At 44.1% G+C, this 15486-nt stretch overlaps 1 protein-coding gene across 6 annotated transcripts in view; it reads right to left on the bottom strand.

Annotated features, from left to right (window-relative positions):
• Sacs (sacsin molecular chaperone) overlaps positions 1-11611 on the bottom strand; it is an 80318-nt gene extending 68707 nt beyond the window's left edge. For 3 of the 6 annotated variants that reach the window (XM_075949378.1, XM_075949379.1, XM_075949380.1), the window contains exons 1-2: positions 11299-11591; positions 3082-3541 (exon numbers count right to left, since the gene is read on the bottom strand). In XM_075949378.1, the coding sequence (XP_075805493.1) occupies positions 3082-3101 (20 nt within the window). In that variant the 5' untranslated portion in view covers positions 3102-3541; positions 11299-11591. Of the gene's footprint in view, positions 1-3081; positions 3542-11298 lie in introns of all 6 variants that reach the window. The other 3 variants (XM_075949372.1, XM_075949377.1, XM_075949374.1) reach the window with 2 other exon arrangements.
• Between the last annotated feature and the right edge of the window lie 3875 nt (positions 11612-15486).

Genomic DNA, 15486 nt, shown 5'->3' with positions numbered 1-15486 from the left:
AGTTCTACTACAAGCCTAGAAAATGTCCTTTCTGCGACACATCATGCTGTTTCTCACAGGTCCGGTTGTTACTTGCAAACGTTAGGTGCTGCAGAAACAACTTGTTCTCCTATTACATAATCTCTGCTCTTTGACCACGACAGCCCAGGCCCCTGTTGCTCTCTCAGAGTCTCTCATGTGCTCTGATTATTCTTGGAAAACCACACTCAGCCCCTCCACCTTCTCCTGCTTCCCCGTGCTCTGCTCCAGGCAATGACCATGGCTGGCACTGGTGTGCATTCATCTCCAGAGACATTTGAACAGGAAGTCCACTGGATCTATGATGCCCTGACTCCATCACCTGAAGAAGCATCTAGCTCAGCATCTAGAAATTTCAGCTGTCACCCTCCATACTCAAAAACTAGATTTATAATTTATCCCAAAGGTCTTTGTCTTTCTTTTAATTTTCCTAGAAATCCCCTCACTAAATTTCTGGCTTCTTGAACCAGGGAGCCTCAAGAAATGCTTTCGATGGTCCTTAGTGAACATGAGGGTGGGATGGGGGATAGACTTGGAGATGAGGGGTAGACTAGGAGATGAGAGATAGACTTGGAGATGAGGGGTAGACTTGGAGATGAGGGAGTAGACTTGGAGATGAGGAATAGCTTGGAAATGAGGGATAGACTTGGAGATGAGGGACAGACTTGGAGATGAGGGAGTAGACTTGGAGATGAGGAATAGCTTGGAAATGAGGGATAGACTTGGAGATTAGGGATAGACTTGGAGATGAGGAATAGACTTGGAAATGAGGGATAGACTTGGAGATTAGGGATAGACTTGGAGATTAGGGATAGACTTGGAGATGAGGAATAGACTTGGAAATGAGGGATAGACTTGGAGATTAGGGATAGACTTGGAGATGAGGGATAGACTTGGAGATTAGGGATAGACTTGGAGATGAGGGATAGACTTGGAGATTAGGGATAGACTTGGAGATTAGGGATAGACTTGTAGATGAGGGAGTAGACTTGGAGATGAGGGGTAGACTTGGAGATGAGGGATAGATCTGGAGATGAGGGATAGATTTGGAGATGAGGGATAGACTAGGAGCAGGATAGCTCACCTTTCTTTGAATAAGAATTCCAAATTCCTGTCCATCTCTTCCTCTATTCAACTGGTCCTGTCCCTAGCCTATCTGACCCAGCCGCAGCAAGCATCCCACTAACTCCACATAGAATCTACTTTTGGTGTCTAGTCACCTTTACCGAAACCATGTGACCGTCTGTCAGATGCAGTGTAACTAGAATCCTCCTTCCTCTGAGGTCACTTGGTCATTTTTCCTACTGCCTCCATTGGTATTCACTCTGATCAGCTCAAGTCTGAACACCAGCAGAGACATGTGCGATCTGCAGCCAGGAAGCTGAATGAAGCTGTCGGTGGATGCACAGTTGTGTACGCACATGTACGCATGTGCTCACACGCATGTGCGTGTTGCTGTTCACTGACATTTTAGTTTTTAGTAAAGTGAAAATTCTTGAAGTACCTAGAGCCTATATAATGTTCTTCTCTGAAAAAAATACACTCAGATTTAATTCATATTTCCTTTTAGATATAGATAGAATTTATCATCCATGGGTGATTGCAAAGCAACCTATATTATTGGGCTTCGTTCTGATGATTGACAATATGCAGTTAGCGTCAGGACCGGTGAGTGTTCTATGTTAATTGCTGCAGACAAGATTTCTTAGAGCAAACCAGCCAACTGTTAAGTTAAACGAAGGCAATTCACTTTTCATTTGTAAAAGCATCTACTTCCAAAATTCGGCGGACAGGTACCACTATGGAAGAACTTGAGAAAACATCTAAAAATCAATAGACTACTGCAAAGAGTGATGAAAGTTACGCATGCGCCTCTCGTGTCTAACGTCACTAATTAGTTTCAGGTAATTTCGCTTGGTCCTAGCAAATGCAGAGGGTGAGGTCTGTGCCGGCTGGTTGATGGCACCCACGTGCATTCATACATTTCGAAAGCAAGCAAGTGTGATGGCGCAAGCAAATAATCCCAGCCTGAGGGAGGGGGACACATTCAAGACCAGTCCTGAACGCAGATCAAGATTCAGTTCCTAAAGACTCCTGACGACGCTAGGCAACAGCTGCTCCGAGAAAGCGACGATGTTCCTATTAATGTGCAGTTTTCAGGAGCTACCAGAGAAATGCTGTTGTTTAATTCCTTTAGTAGTTCAAGTGTGGCAAAATAAAATTTGAAGTCTTTTCATCTGTGGATATCTGATTGAAATGGAAAATCATCTTTCTTGTTTTATGGTACTTAAAATTCAACTTTTGAGCATGGTACTTTAATACGTCATTCAAGTAAGAGTAGCACTCTGATATGGCCACCTTTAATCCCAATACTCAGGGGACAGAGGCAGGTGGATCTCTGAGTTCAAGGCCAGCCTGGTCTACAGAGTAAGTTTCAGGACACCCAGGACTATTGCACAGAGAAACCCTGCCTAGAAACCCACACACACACACACACACACACACAACACAAAGAGTAGAACTCTGATTCATGCTTAGAGAAAAGCATGCTTTTATATATATATACACATACATATGTATGAAACAATAATCATTGAAGAAGAAGCTATTAACATGAGGAGGGGGCATGGGTTTGAGGGAGGGTAGCTGGAAGGGGCTGGAAGGAGAAAGGGGAGACGGAAAGTGATGTGATTCTATTTCAATTTAAAGCATCCGAAAAGAAAAAGAGCACAAATAAATTTCAAAAGGAATAAATAAACATATAATTTTGTATAGGTCCTTAAGCTTAAAGATCAGGCACATACTCATAAAATAGAAAGCAGGAAGACCGCAAGACAAAGGTTCCTTCTACCCTCTAGCCAATAAAACAGCAACCAGGAGGACCGCAAGACAAAGGTTCCCTCTACCCTCTAACCAAGGCTGATGACCTGAATTTGATTCCTAAAACTCACACGGGGGGAAAGAAAGACAACAGACTTCTAAAGCTAGTCCCTTGACCTCCAAACCCACGAGGGTGCATACACATAAACGAATAAATTATCACTTAAAACACTAACTATTTACCTCGTCTCCTGGGTCTCCATGATCCCTATTTCTGGAGCAGTTGTCCTTGAAAACCACAGATGTTTCCCGTCTCCTTCTGCTTAAGGCTGGCGAGTGCTTCCTTTCAGAGTACTCTCTGAGCGGAGCTCTTCCTAGCTGGTGAAAAGCCCGTTTCCCCCGGCATCTGTCATCATCTGACGTCAGAAAACATTGTGTTTTGTGCCTGTGTTCTGTATGCTACTCTGGTCCGATAAGGTCGCCTTTTAATAGCAAACCTGTATTCGCTTGCTGGGAGTTTCCGACTTTCCTCGGAGGAGGCGTGCTCTGAGGTTCTTCTGTACGGAAGGTGCAGGTGAAGATGCTGTAGAGGTGCTGGGTAGGGCAGTGTCCACCCTCATCTCAGGAGATAAGGAATACTGGCTGCTGTGAACGCTCCTCCCAGCTCAGGAGCTACCGGCATCTTGACTTTACTTCAAGGACCCTGAGAGAAAAAGGAAAAACAAGGTGAAGGAAAGAATAAGGAGGATATGGAATGTGTGCACTGAGGACACAGACTGCACAGAAGATGGCCAGGTCCTTAGCGACAGTGACCTATTAAATACAAAGTATCATTGTGCAGCACCTCTGCCAACCAGCATGACATTCCCCCGTCCCCAGCCTCCCAACAAGACACACACCAACAAACACAGGCGTTACTAGATATGGAGGCCTCTAAAATAATAACCGTATCTATTTATCGACCTAGCTCGTGTGTTCAGTTTCCCTGATTTCTTCCTACTGTGAATCCTACTTCTCAATATACCTTCTTTGAGGGACAACACTCTTAAAATCCAAACCTAGCACTAAACACAGACAAGATCTCATGCTTGAAAGACAGATAGTAAACTCGGGAGATGGCTCTGTGAGGAACGTGCCTGCTGACCAAGTATGAAGATTACTGAGTTTGGATACCCAGAACCTATGAAGAGAAGCATGGACAGGTGGGAACCTGTATGCAGTATAGTACGTAGTATATGTTATATGGTATGTAGTATAGTATATGGTATATGGTATAGTATATGGTTTGTAGTAATAGTATAGTATATAGTATATGGTATATGGTTGTAGCATAGTATATAATATATGGTATATGGTATAGTATATGGTTTGTAGTATAGTGTAGTGTATAGTATATAGTATATACACAGGCACACCACACACACACACCCCAGAAACACTTGTCTCAGAAATAGAAAATGTGCCTGTTGCAAAGGCTTAAGACTACTAATCTTTAAAATTGCCTTGCCTTTTAAGAACTAAAATGGAGAAATGACAAACTTTGGCAACGAGGATAAGTTGGGATGCAGGATACCAAATTTTCTATTTATACAAACGTCACAGTTATAAAAATACTTTGCAGTTTCAAAGTTTTCTTAGACATGTAAGAGCTGTTTAGGAGACCAAATTTTCTATTTATACAAACGTCACAGTTATAAAAATACTTTGCAGTTTCAAAGTTTTCTTAGACATGTAAGAGCTGTTTAGAGGGAGGTCGGATTGATACTATGATAAGGAAATTTGGAAAATACGTAATTTTGTTTAAACACATTCCAGGAGGAAGGCAAAGGGCTGAAGCCATAAGAAATCAGCTCCTGGGTCATCCTTTGTGCAACCCAGCTTCCTCATTCATTTACCTATTTACTTATATTGGCTCGAACCCAGGGCCCCGGGCATGCTCGGCAGGCACACTCCACTAAGCTACATCCCAACCCACCAGCCTTTTCACTAGATAAAATGTCCGCAGCAGTAATCGCAGAGAGTCATGGTTGATTTTCGGATGACCAATAAAATCTAGGAAAACTCGAAATATAATGTAATCCCATCCCTGAAAACAATTTCTCAGCAATTTTCTGTAATTATTTTTTTTACAGGGCATTTTGATTGGCATCCATCAAAAGCCAATGAGTGCAAGTTTCAAAAACTAGCAGAGAAACATTTTTCCCCTTAAATAAAAATGTATTTTGCTCCTTAAGTTTTTATTTTAAATGCAACCATAAAATAGAGCAGATGTAAGGCCACTAGAGTCCGGAGCTGGCTTACTCCCTCTGCAGCACACACCGAGGTTTCATTCCTGATGCAAAGCCCACAGAAGGAGACTTAACCCAGCTGTGAGTTCAGAGGGGCCCTGGGGAGCTGACATGGTAAATATCAAGAGTGGTGTGCCCACGACTGGATGCTAAAGCTTATATCAGAAGAGGAAAGAACAGAGGAGACTCACGCGCTCCTTGTCTCCTGCTACAGGACGGTCTGAGCAGCCTTGGGACTGTACCAGCAGGAAGCAACAAGGTCACACTAAATGGGCCACTTGACCTTCGACCTGATCTGTAATGTTTGATCTACCTCTTTTCTTCATAACCTACCCAGTCTATAGTGTTGTGTTGGTAGCAACAGGAAATAAACGAAAGCACTCTCAGCTCTCATAAATGGATTCGGCATGGCAAAACTCCATCTCTATATGCAGAAATGCAGGGCCATGTGCCACAAACAGAGAGCTCCTGAAACGAACTAAAACGAATGCCCGAGGAACTGTACGTTCAGACTGGATACGCGTGCCCTCCAAAGACATTCCTCACCTGGATTCTTCAATAAAAACGGAGCAGTACATGCACCGGGGAAGCTATGATCTTCAATGATCTCATTCAGAAGGAAGGGTGGTTGAAGACTGGGTTAAGTTTTAATTTCAAGAGCTGAGGAATAAAGTCGTGGGACTAACCCCAAAGGAAAGATGATTGAAGAGGGGAGGATGATTAATAAAAGGGAGCAGAGGTGCTCTGGAAAACAGCACCCGTTGGTTCTAGAAAGACACTGCTGAAGCTGGCAAACTCCGTGAGAGCCCATTACAAGAAAGCGGGAAGTTGGAGCAGATGCGGAGGGTGAAAACTGGACTAGTGCCCCAGAGGTCCATCAGAGAAGACCAGTTCCCTGGGAGCACCAAAGCATTTAGAGAGCCTCTGGTTCTCCCCGCCCCCTCAGAGCCATTTGGAAAAAGAACAAACCATCATACAACCTTCCGGAGCCTTCTCACCGCTTTCAAATTCTGCAATTTCTTTGTGCCTGACTTTCTACATCTGGACAACAAGGCCATGCACCACCCACAAACAGTGTCTCCATAGAAACCAAGTGAACTGCGTCTAAAAGCGCCTAACAGAGTGACAGTAGTTTGCGTCAAGTCTTGATGCCCTGTCTTTGCTCATGCGCATTACATTACATGCGCCTATGGAACGGCCTGTGATGGCTTCTGTCCCCCAATTCACACACTTCGTTCAGGCCAAAGCAATGGGTGCCCTGCATGGGCTGTGGGGGAATGAGGCTGGACACTTCTGGCCAGCTGCTCAATCAATCATTCACTTGGCTCCGAAAACTGGAGCCTCTCTCCGTGATTGGCATTAGCATCATGTTTATGATGTGACCTCTTTGCCTCCTCAGCAAAAATAATCTGCTTTGGCAACCTGAGCTTCCCAAGCAAGATTTGGCACTGTGTGGTTTCACCTGGGGAGGAGGAAGAAAGATGTTCCAACTTCACTCTCTAACTGATGCAGAGGTATCTGAGAATTATATGGCTTGAAATAAACAACCAGGAGTCGGGGGGGGGGGGGCGGGGGGGTGGTAGGGCACGGTCTCTCAACGACTGGCCGGGATCCCTTAATCCAAAGCTGTGCTTCTGTGGAGGTGAGCACTGAGCAGAGTGGAGAAAACAAGCGGGATCTAGGCTGCAGCCAATGCACTGAAACAGCAAGGTCAGAGCGGACCTCCTAGGAGCTAGAACACACACGCCTGGCTGTTACTGAGGAAATGAGAAGAAAGGCCTTCCCGTGTAATTGGCACAAAAACATAGCTAGAGTCATCTTAGGGCTTTGTCCTATATAGGGTTTCTGTTAGATTGCAGAGCCTTTTGAACAGACTTGAAACACTGGGGGCTGAGCAAAGCAAAGGCTGCGTGGAAAGGACGTGGGTGGGACGCAGGAGCTGTCTTCTTCTGAGGCCCTACATGGTGCCACAGGACTTCTGGGTGGCCACAGCTCTCTGCAGCTATCAGAATAGCCTCAGTAATAGCCATTTAAGCCATTTATTGCAAGCAGGCACAGCCCTGCACCCAGCCCTCTCCTGAGAGCAGAGTATCCATTCACCTGTAGATGAGAACTAAAAATCCACACTGCCAAACAAAGTCACACGCAGTAAACCCCCAGGCATGGCAAGAACTTACCCTTGAATGCCTTCAACACAGAAACAAAAAGCCAAATGCAGACAGACTTCTAGGCCTCGGCCTCTAGCGATTTACCAAGAGTGATTGCCCTGTCCTCTCAGAACACAGAGTCAGCAAAGAATGCACAGGCTCGAAACAGAACCTTTACCAAATGGAGAAGTCGGATGAATTCACCCTACAAATCAACAGACCAAGATCTCGTACAGTGGGCACTGCCTGTGTCACTAATGCCAGTACTGTGGGCTGTACGCTGTAGAAAAGGTCACGGCCACCACGACCAACTTTGGCCTCTGCAATCAATGCAGAAATAAATGCATTTCCATACCACCACAATGAGACACTAGAGATGCAGGATTCTCAGTGTGTACACATGCACCTCGGGATTTCCCTGGAGCACGGCCAGCTGTGAAAATACCCTACGTCAGGTTAAATGAGAAAAACACGTAGGTTTTCCCTGGCGTTCTGAAGCCCTACGTGTGAGCCAGGCAGGCTTTTCTCGTTTCCTTTGCTGCCAATTCCTCAAAGCTGTCTGGCTCCCCCTAAGCTTCCCACTGCAAGGTCTGGATCCTGGACGCAGGAGGCATTTGATAGTGTGAGCAATTCAGACACTTGGTGTACAAATTGCAGCAGTGTGCACAAACTCTCGTGTCCCAGGTCACAAGAACAAACACCTGGTTTTATCTCTTGAATCAAGTTGATCCTGTGTCATTACGTTTCAATCAGCCAGTATTAAAGGGATTTGCACTGGCAAAAAAAAAAAAAGCCATCTACACGCACAGACAAAATTTTCCATAAACACAGAGCAGAAACAAACTGTAGGTCATATGGATAATATCTCGGTAAAGCTGCTAAGAATAACATTAAAATAAATACGGTTAAAATCTACCAAATTTGACAAGAGTTGATGAATATCATGTACTTTTGGAAGACATAAGGAGCTCATTTATCTTTAAGAAGTTGCTTTTCTGAGCAAATCCACTAAGAGTCTTGGGCTTTTTATTTATTTATTTTGATGGGTTTCTAAAGACTATAACAATGAGTCGAACAAATACATTAAACAATTACTCTGCACAAACATTTAACAAAAACACTGATAAATAAAAATAAGAGGAGGTTTTGACAGGAATAAGACTTACAGGTTGAGCTTCAAAATCTAACAAAGTCAGATCTTTAAGGGCAAAGCCGCTATTGTTTAATCCAACAGTTAAATTTTTGCTTCTGCAGTATTGTAAGATTTAGAAAATGAGAATTATAAAGCTATATGTGCCCAGTTACATCTCCACTTCGGGTAGTCAATATTTACTGTGCGTATGTCTTATCCAATATTAACTTTGTTTTACTGGGGAATTTTAATGGTTAAGTGTATCATCACATTTAACAAGGGGAAATGTTAAATCTACTGTCGTGTGGAACTGTACACAAATTCCAGACACGGTTAAGATCCGCATGCATGCTCCTTCCTAGCACTCAGTAGTTATGAAATAAAGATGCTTATGAAATTTAAACCACCACTCGTAAGGTGACTGACTTGCTGTAAGCTTTTATCTTTTTGGAGAAAGTGAAAGGCTATGTAGTCTGCAGAATCCTTCCTTTCTGGCTTAGGCAACAGACACACAATACAACTGGAAGGAGAATTTTTTAAACAAATGTCTACCTGGGTGCTCCATTACTGTAAAGGGACTAAAGATGGGTCCATCAAAATCTGGCAATCACTGTAACCTCTCTAGCTTCCTGTCACCTTAAATTCTAAGTGCAGCAAGAAAAACACCACACTAAGAACCAGAACTAGGGGTTTGGGGGTCTAAGAACTTGACGATCTTCAGCAAGAAAAGCTATTCTGAGTCAATCTCTCCTTTTCAAATAAGAACGCATTGAGCTTCTATTCCCTTGATCTTGCATTTTGTAACCTACAGAATGGGTCTATTGAATAAATTTAATTTCTAATTTTGACCCCACAAGTGAAAAATTTTTTTTTATTATTTCTGAGACAGTGAGGAAAGTCCTTAGGGTTGTATACTTAGAACTCTCATGAAAGTTAAACCTCTTATTTTGGTGATGAGGATACATGGTTTTCTGATCAGCACAGAGAGAAGTCAACAAAGCCAGCACCACACTTTCTGGTCCCCAATCCTGAACTTCTTCCAGTTTCTGTGTTCCATCTCTTGGGCAAGAAGGGTACAACATCTCCCTCCTAGACACTGAAATTCAGCACAGGGTAAGTGCAGAGTTTAAGGACAGACAGAAAGAGAAAAGAGAAAGACAAAGCAGAAATTAAAAATAGTCTCAGGATTGGCAATGCCTTTCAAGAGTGAATGGCCTCCTGGACTGTCCAAGATCAGAATAGCAACGGGACTGATTCTGGCTTCCAATTTGGCACATTCGATCACATTTAACTTTCCTGACTTGGGTTCCTAGTGGACAGGGCCCATACAGTCACAGCTATTGCCATCATCTTGTGTTTAGGGAGAGGTATGCAAGAGGAATCAGCCTTCCCTCTCCCGGAGAATAGTCCTGAGGCGGTGAGGAAATTTCAGCATTGCTTTCATAGTTCAAAGATGTAGAAACAGCTTGGTAGAACAGTGCATAGCGTTGAACCCAAAGCAAGGGCTGATTAAGATGCACTCAGCCAAAAATTCATTTTTAAATTCAGCTTTTGAGGGAGAACTAATATACAAAGCTATTTGGCTTTATCTCATTGATGGGTGGATGGATGGATGGATAGATTGGGAATGAGTCCAATACTAACTAGCCACACTCTGCCTGGTTCAAGCTGGCTATCTTCACAAACATTTGGTGTCTCAATATCATCATGTGACCATTATGACCATCAATGTCTTGGACAGAGGGGAAACTGAGACACAGTGTAAGTGACTTTTGGGGGAGGGGTTATGGCGTGAAGATCCAGTTGAGCTGACATTTGAGGCCGAAGCTGCTGAGGGTCAGTCCTGCAGAAAGCAAAGGATTCCTCCTGTAAGCTGGCATTATTCCTCAAAAGCTGGGGCTGGCTGTTTCTTCTTATGTGAAGAATAGGAAACATCAGAGCAACTTTCAAGGGTTCTTAAAGCCATTCTGATGGGCTGAGGATACAGGGGGGACAGTGGAAGATGGAATGGGCTTAGCTTGGTTCCTCTGAAAGGGACACAGAAAGATGTGAGGATCCCAGGGGGGAAACTTGGGCAGCCGAAAGTCAAGAGAGGTAAAGAAAGGATAAAGAAGAATAGGAACGGCACAGAATGTTTAAGTGTCAAGACAAAGGAAAGAAAGCTGGTTGGTCATCAGTGAGCCTCAGGAGACAGAGAATCCTCGCACCGCCCTAACAGATATGTGACTGCCGGTGGGGGCTTTAAAAATTTGTCCTGTGACAAATAGATGAGGCTGGGCGTGAGTAACCTGGGTGGTGCAGAAATAAAGAGTTCCCATCAGTCCAGAGAACACCTGGAATCAGCCCCCACCCTGTCTTTGGCTGAAATGGAAAGACTTTTTGCTATTTTCAGAGACACAGGGAGGAAGGTTAAAGCCAACATTACCAGCATATTAGGCTCGAACGCTCTTCATTGAGATACTGACCTTGTTTTAAGGAAAACACAGGTAAGCAAAGCAGACAGTAGAGCGGAAGAGAATTTTGCTAAAATTACAGAATGCTTTCTATGAATCTGATTATTTAGTAGAACGAAATAAAATTAAAAAAAAATGTTTTTCACCAAAGGCTTTCGAGTATCATTCTATAAGGTTACTGAGAAATGGGCTGTTTAAGAACATGCTATTAAAATTAGGACGCTACAAATTAAGTAATAAGCTATTCTGAGAATACCACTGTGTACGTCCCAAGAGTCTGGACCCCACTCTTCATTACAGCAGTGAATCCATTGTAACCACCCCGTGCAATCTGGAGTGGAAATTAGAGAAAGACAAAGCCTGCCGTCAGAGCCCCTCTGAAACTAAGACCCCTAGGAACAACGGGTGCTGCAATGGTAACAATGATAACAATTCCTCACCGATGTACAGCGTGGGGCCCCACACGCTGGAGCTGCTCTGTCCTCCCCAGGGCGCAGATGCAGATGCTGGTCCACGGACTCAGGTCAGCAGCTGCAGGCGCGACTGAGCCACCAGGCTCCAACAGGACGCAGCGCTCAATGCAGCTGCTCCTAGATGCACCGGAGGGACCCTCAGAGACTCGCGAGGCCGTCACCAACTGGAGTCACCAACTGGATCGCTGGGGCTTTGTGTGTCTTTTGTACCATCTGCAGGTCCCAGCGTGACTGCCTCTGCATCCAGCACAGGGCCAGAAGAGTGCGGCAGTCACAGCTCCCCCTACCTAGCTGCTTTTTTTTTTTAAAGAGATAGAACCATATCAGCCTCAGATAATTTCATAATACCACAGACGCAGTGTTGTGGGTCACTGAAGTAAAAAGTCACGATGGAAGCTTTATTTTCTTCGTTTTGCAAAGATTAATTTTAAGAAAGTGGCGTGGCTTAAAAATGAAGCCATCCCTCTAGTGGCTGAGGGACACTGAACCTCCCTCATGGGCTTCCTTGACCTTATGAAGATTTCTGAACAGACAGTGTCCAGTGTGAAGATCCTATACTATGTTTAAAATAAAGCAAAGTGTTGCTGTGGCGATACTCGCCTGTAATTACAGCACTTGGAAGGTGGAGGAAGGAGGATGGAGAACTCGGGATCAACCTCCCATACATAGTGAGTTCAAGGCTAGCTGGTGGGTGGGTGGGTGGATGGATGGAAGGAGGACAGCTGATAGTTGGATTGATGATACCCGCAGCACATCCGCAGAGATAGCAGCAGGCTCTGTTCACATCCCACGGCGTCTTTGTTCATTGCTGCATGTGGACATGAGGTTCCAAATATCAAAAATTTAAAAAAAAAAGCATTCCCTCAAAATGTGCTGCATGTTGTAAAAGTCCTCTATAGTTGTAAACTGGTGCCCATGTTAATTGCTCCTGCCAATTTAGTGAGACACTGAGGCCATAAATGCCTGCTACCCACAAACCAGGCCATGGAATTCCAACAGTGCCTGGCTTTGTGTGCAGATCTGCCCCACTGCCCTCGGGTACACTGTGTTCTAGTTATAGTATCAGGTAGAACGGCCTGCTGTATCCTGTGAATGGGGAGTGTAGCGCAGCTAGAGCTTCAGGGGGTTGGAAGCTCCTGTTTGCTGTGCCCTTGGGGAAACTGCCTAATTCAGCTCGGCCAGTTCCAGACTGTGTGGGCTCAAATGATGTCTCTGGGGAGAGAAACTGACTTCAGAAAGGGCACTCTTGTCTTGCTGTAGTCTGGTCCTTCCCACGGGGCCACTGAAGATATCAAATCTACCAGCATTTCTTCCACACCGCAAACTCATCCTGTTAGTCATCCTCCCACCCCACCCCCGTATCCATGGAGATTGCTCCCTTAAGGTTGCTACAACCCAAAGATGCTCAAGGCCCTTGGGACAGTAGAGTGCTGCTTTTGAAATGGCACAGTGGGTAAGGCCAGTTTTTACAGACATGAGGACCTGGGTTCAAATGCCCAGGACCCACAAAACGTGTTGTGGAAGTACGTGCCTGTAAGCCCATAGTTCAAGAAAGTTGAGACAGGTTGAGCTTCCAATCTCCTGAACTCTCTGAAGGGAACTCAATGGCCAGGTCAGTGAGAGACCCTGTCTCCAGGAGAAACGCCAGAGGTTCTCCACTGGCTTTGGAATATACTCCTGCATATATGCACATATGAAGGATGAGGGTATAAAAGTAAATAAATGAATACATGTAGTGTGCATTTACATAGAACCCACGTACCTCTCTGGAGTCCATATCCCCCACTACTAGGAGTCCTTACCGGGATCACCCTCATAGATTCCAGGAAGTTTCCACTGCATTCATTGTTCACACCACCTCCAAGTGACCCCCAATTCCAGATGTCTCTCCCTGAACTCTCTCTCTCTCTCTGTGGTAGTTTGAATGTAATTGACCCCCATAATCCTATAATCTCATAAGGGATTGACACTATTAGGAGGTGTGGCTTCATTGGAGTGGTATGGCCTTGTTGGAGGAAGTGTGTCATTGTGGAAGTGGGCTTTGAGGTTTCATATACTCAGGACACTACCCAGTGAGACTTCTTGTTGCCTGCAAGATGTAGGACACTCAGTTATTTCTGTAGCACCATGCCTACCTGCACACTGCCATACTCCCTAGCATGATGGACTGAACCTCTGAACTGTAAGCAAGCCACCACAATTAAATGTTTCCTTCATAAGAGTTGCCGTGGTTATAATGTCTCTTCACAGCAATAATAAACCCCAACTAAGAAACCTTCCATCCTATCTCTCCCTCCCCCACACCTAATCATGTCTATTCCAATCCCTATCAGCCCCCAGTTCACGCATAATATCTACTCTATTTCCTCTTCCCCGGAAGATCCATGTGTCCCCCATAGAGCCCTTTCCTTTACCTAACAACTTTGGGTCTGTGGATTTTAGCTTGGTTATCCTTTACTTAATGGCTAATATCCACTTACAAGTGAATGCATACCATATTTGTCTTTTGGGTCTGGGTTACCTTGCTCAGGGTGATTTTTTTTCCTAGTTCTATTCATTTGCATACAAATTTCATGATGTTATTTGACAGCTGAGTAATACTCCATTATGCAAATGTACCACATTTTCTTAATTCATTCTGCTTAGAGACATCTAAGTTGTTTACAGTTTCTGGCCATTGTACATAAAGCTGCAATGAACATAGTTGAGCATGGGTCCTTGTGGTAGGATGGAGCATCCTTTGGATTTATGCCCAAGAATGGTGTAGTTGGCTCTTGAGGTAGATCCATTCCCGATTTTCTATGACCTGCCATATTGATTTACGTAGTGGCTGTACAAGTTTGCACTCCCATCAGCAGGGGAGGAGTGTTCTCCTTGCTCCACATCCTCATCACCATGAGCTGTCACTTGTGGTTTTGATCTCGACCATTCTGACAGGTGTGAAATGGAATCTCAAAGTAGTTTTGATTTGCATTACCCTAATGGCTACAGATATGTAACATTTCTTGTGTTTCTCATCCATTTGAGATTCCTCTATTGAAAATTCTCTGTTAAGATCTCTACCACATTTTTAACTGGATTATTTGTTGCTATTTTTATGTCTAATTTCTTGAGTTTTTTTTTATATAGTTTAGATATTGGCCCTCTATTGGATGTGGAGTTGGTAAAAATCTTTTCCCATTCTGTATGCTGCCACTTCGTCCAAATGAAGGTGTCCTTTGCCTTAAAGAAGCTTTTCCATTTCATGCGGTCCCATTTATTAATTGTTGACCTTAGTGTCTGTGTTATCTATCGGTGTTCTCCAACTGCATGTGCCAAAGTGATCAGGGTTATTCCCCACTTTCTCTTCTATCAGGTTCAATATATCTGGTTTTATGTTGAGGTCTTTGATCCACTTAGACTTGAGTTTTGTGCAGGGTGATAGATATGGATCTGTTTGCATTTTTCTACATGTGGATACCCAGTTTGACCAGCTCCATTATTGAAGATGCTGTCTTTTTTCCAGTGTGCATTTTTTGCTTGTTTGTTTGTTTGTTTTATCAAAAAACATGGCCCAGTTCAGTTTGGACCCTTCCATATGTCTCTGACTATTTTCTCCCTCATACCTACAGCAAACCTTCTCAGCCATACCTAGGAGCAGTCATGTCCTCTTCTCCATTCCCAGTCCATCATGAATGGCAAGTCCCAGTGTGAAGGGTTTGAGACAGCTGCTCACATTGGATCTGCAGTCTGAAAGCTAAAAGCAGTGAGTGAAGAGCAATAAGCTTTCTTTCTATGCAGTCTAGGACCCAAGCCCAAGGAATGTTGCAGCCCACTTTTAGAGGTGACTCTTCCTGTCTTAACTAAGCTAACCCCCAACCCCCAGAACCCAGGTATGCCAAAAGACTTGTCTCTCAGGTGATTCTAAGTCCTGTCAAGTTGAGAGTAAACACAACTGGGTGAATCTGGGCTGTGCTCTCTGGATGGAACTGTGTGTAGAATGCCCTCATGACCCTACCACAATAGGTAATCCTGCACATCAGCTCCTGTGGCAGGATATTTGGTCACACTATGAACCCCAAGATTGCTCTATTTACTGGAAAAACCTGTTTTTGGTTGTGGCCTGGTTCAGCCTTATCACACCCCTTTAAAAGATTAGATAAAATCAACCATAGA

This window comes from Microtus pennsylvanicus, chromosome 15 (genome assembly GCF_037038515.1).
Source record: "Microtus pennsylvanicus isolate mMicPen1 chromosome 15, mMicPen1.hap1, whole genome shotgun sequence".
Taxonomy (NCBI): Eukaryota; Metazoa; Chordata; class Mammalia; order Rodentia; family Cricetidae; genus Microtus; species Microtus pennsylvanicus.
The sequence above is the reverse complement of the archived record's forward strand: the minus strand, read 5'-3'. Positions and strand labels throughout refer to the sequence as shown.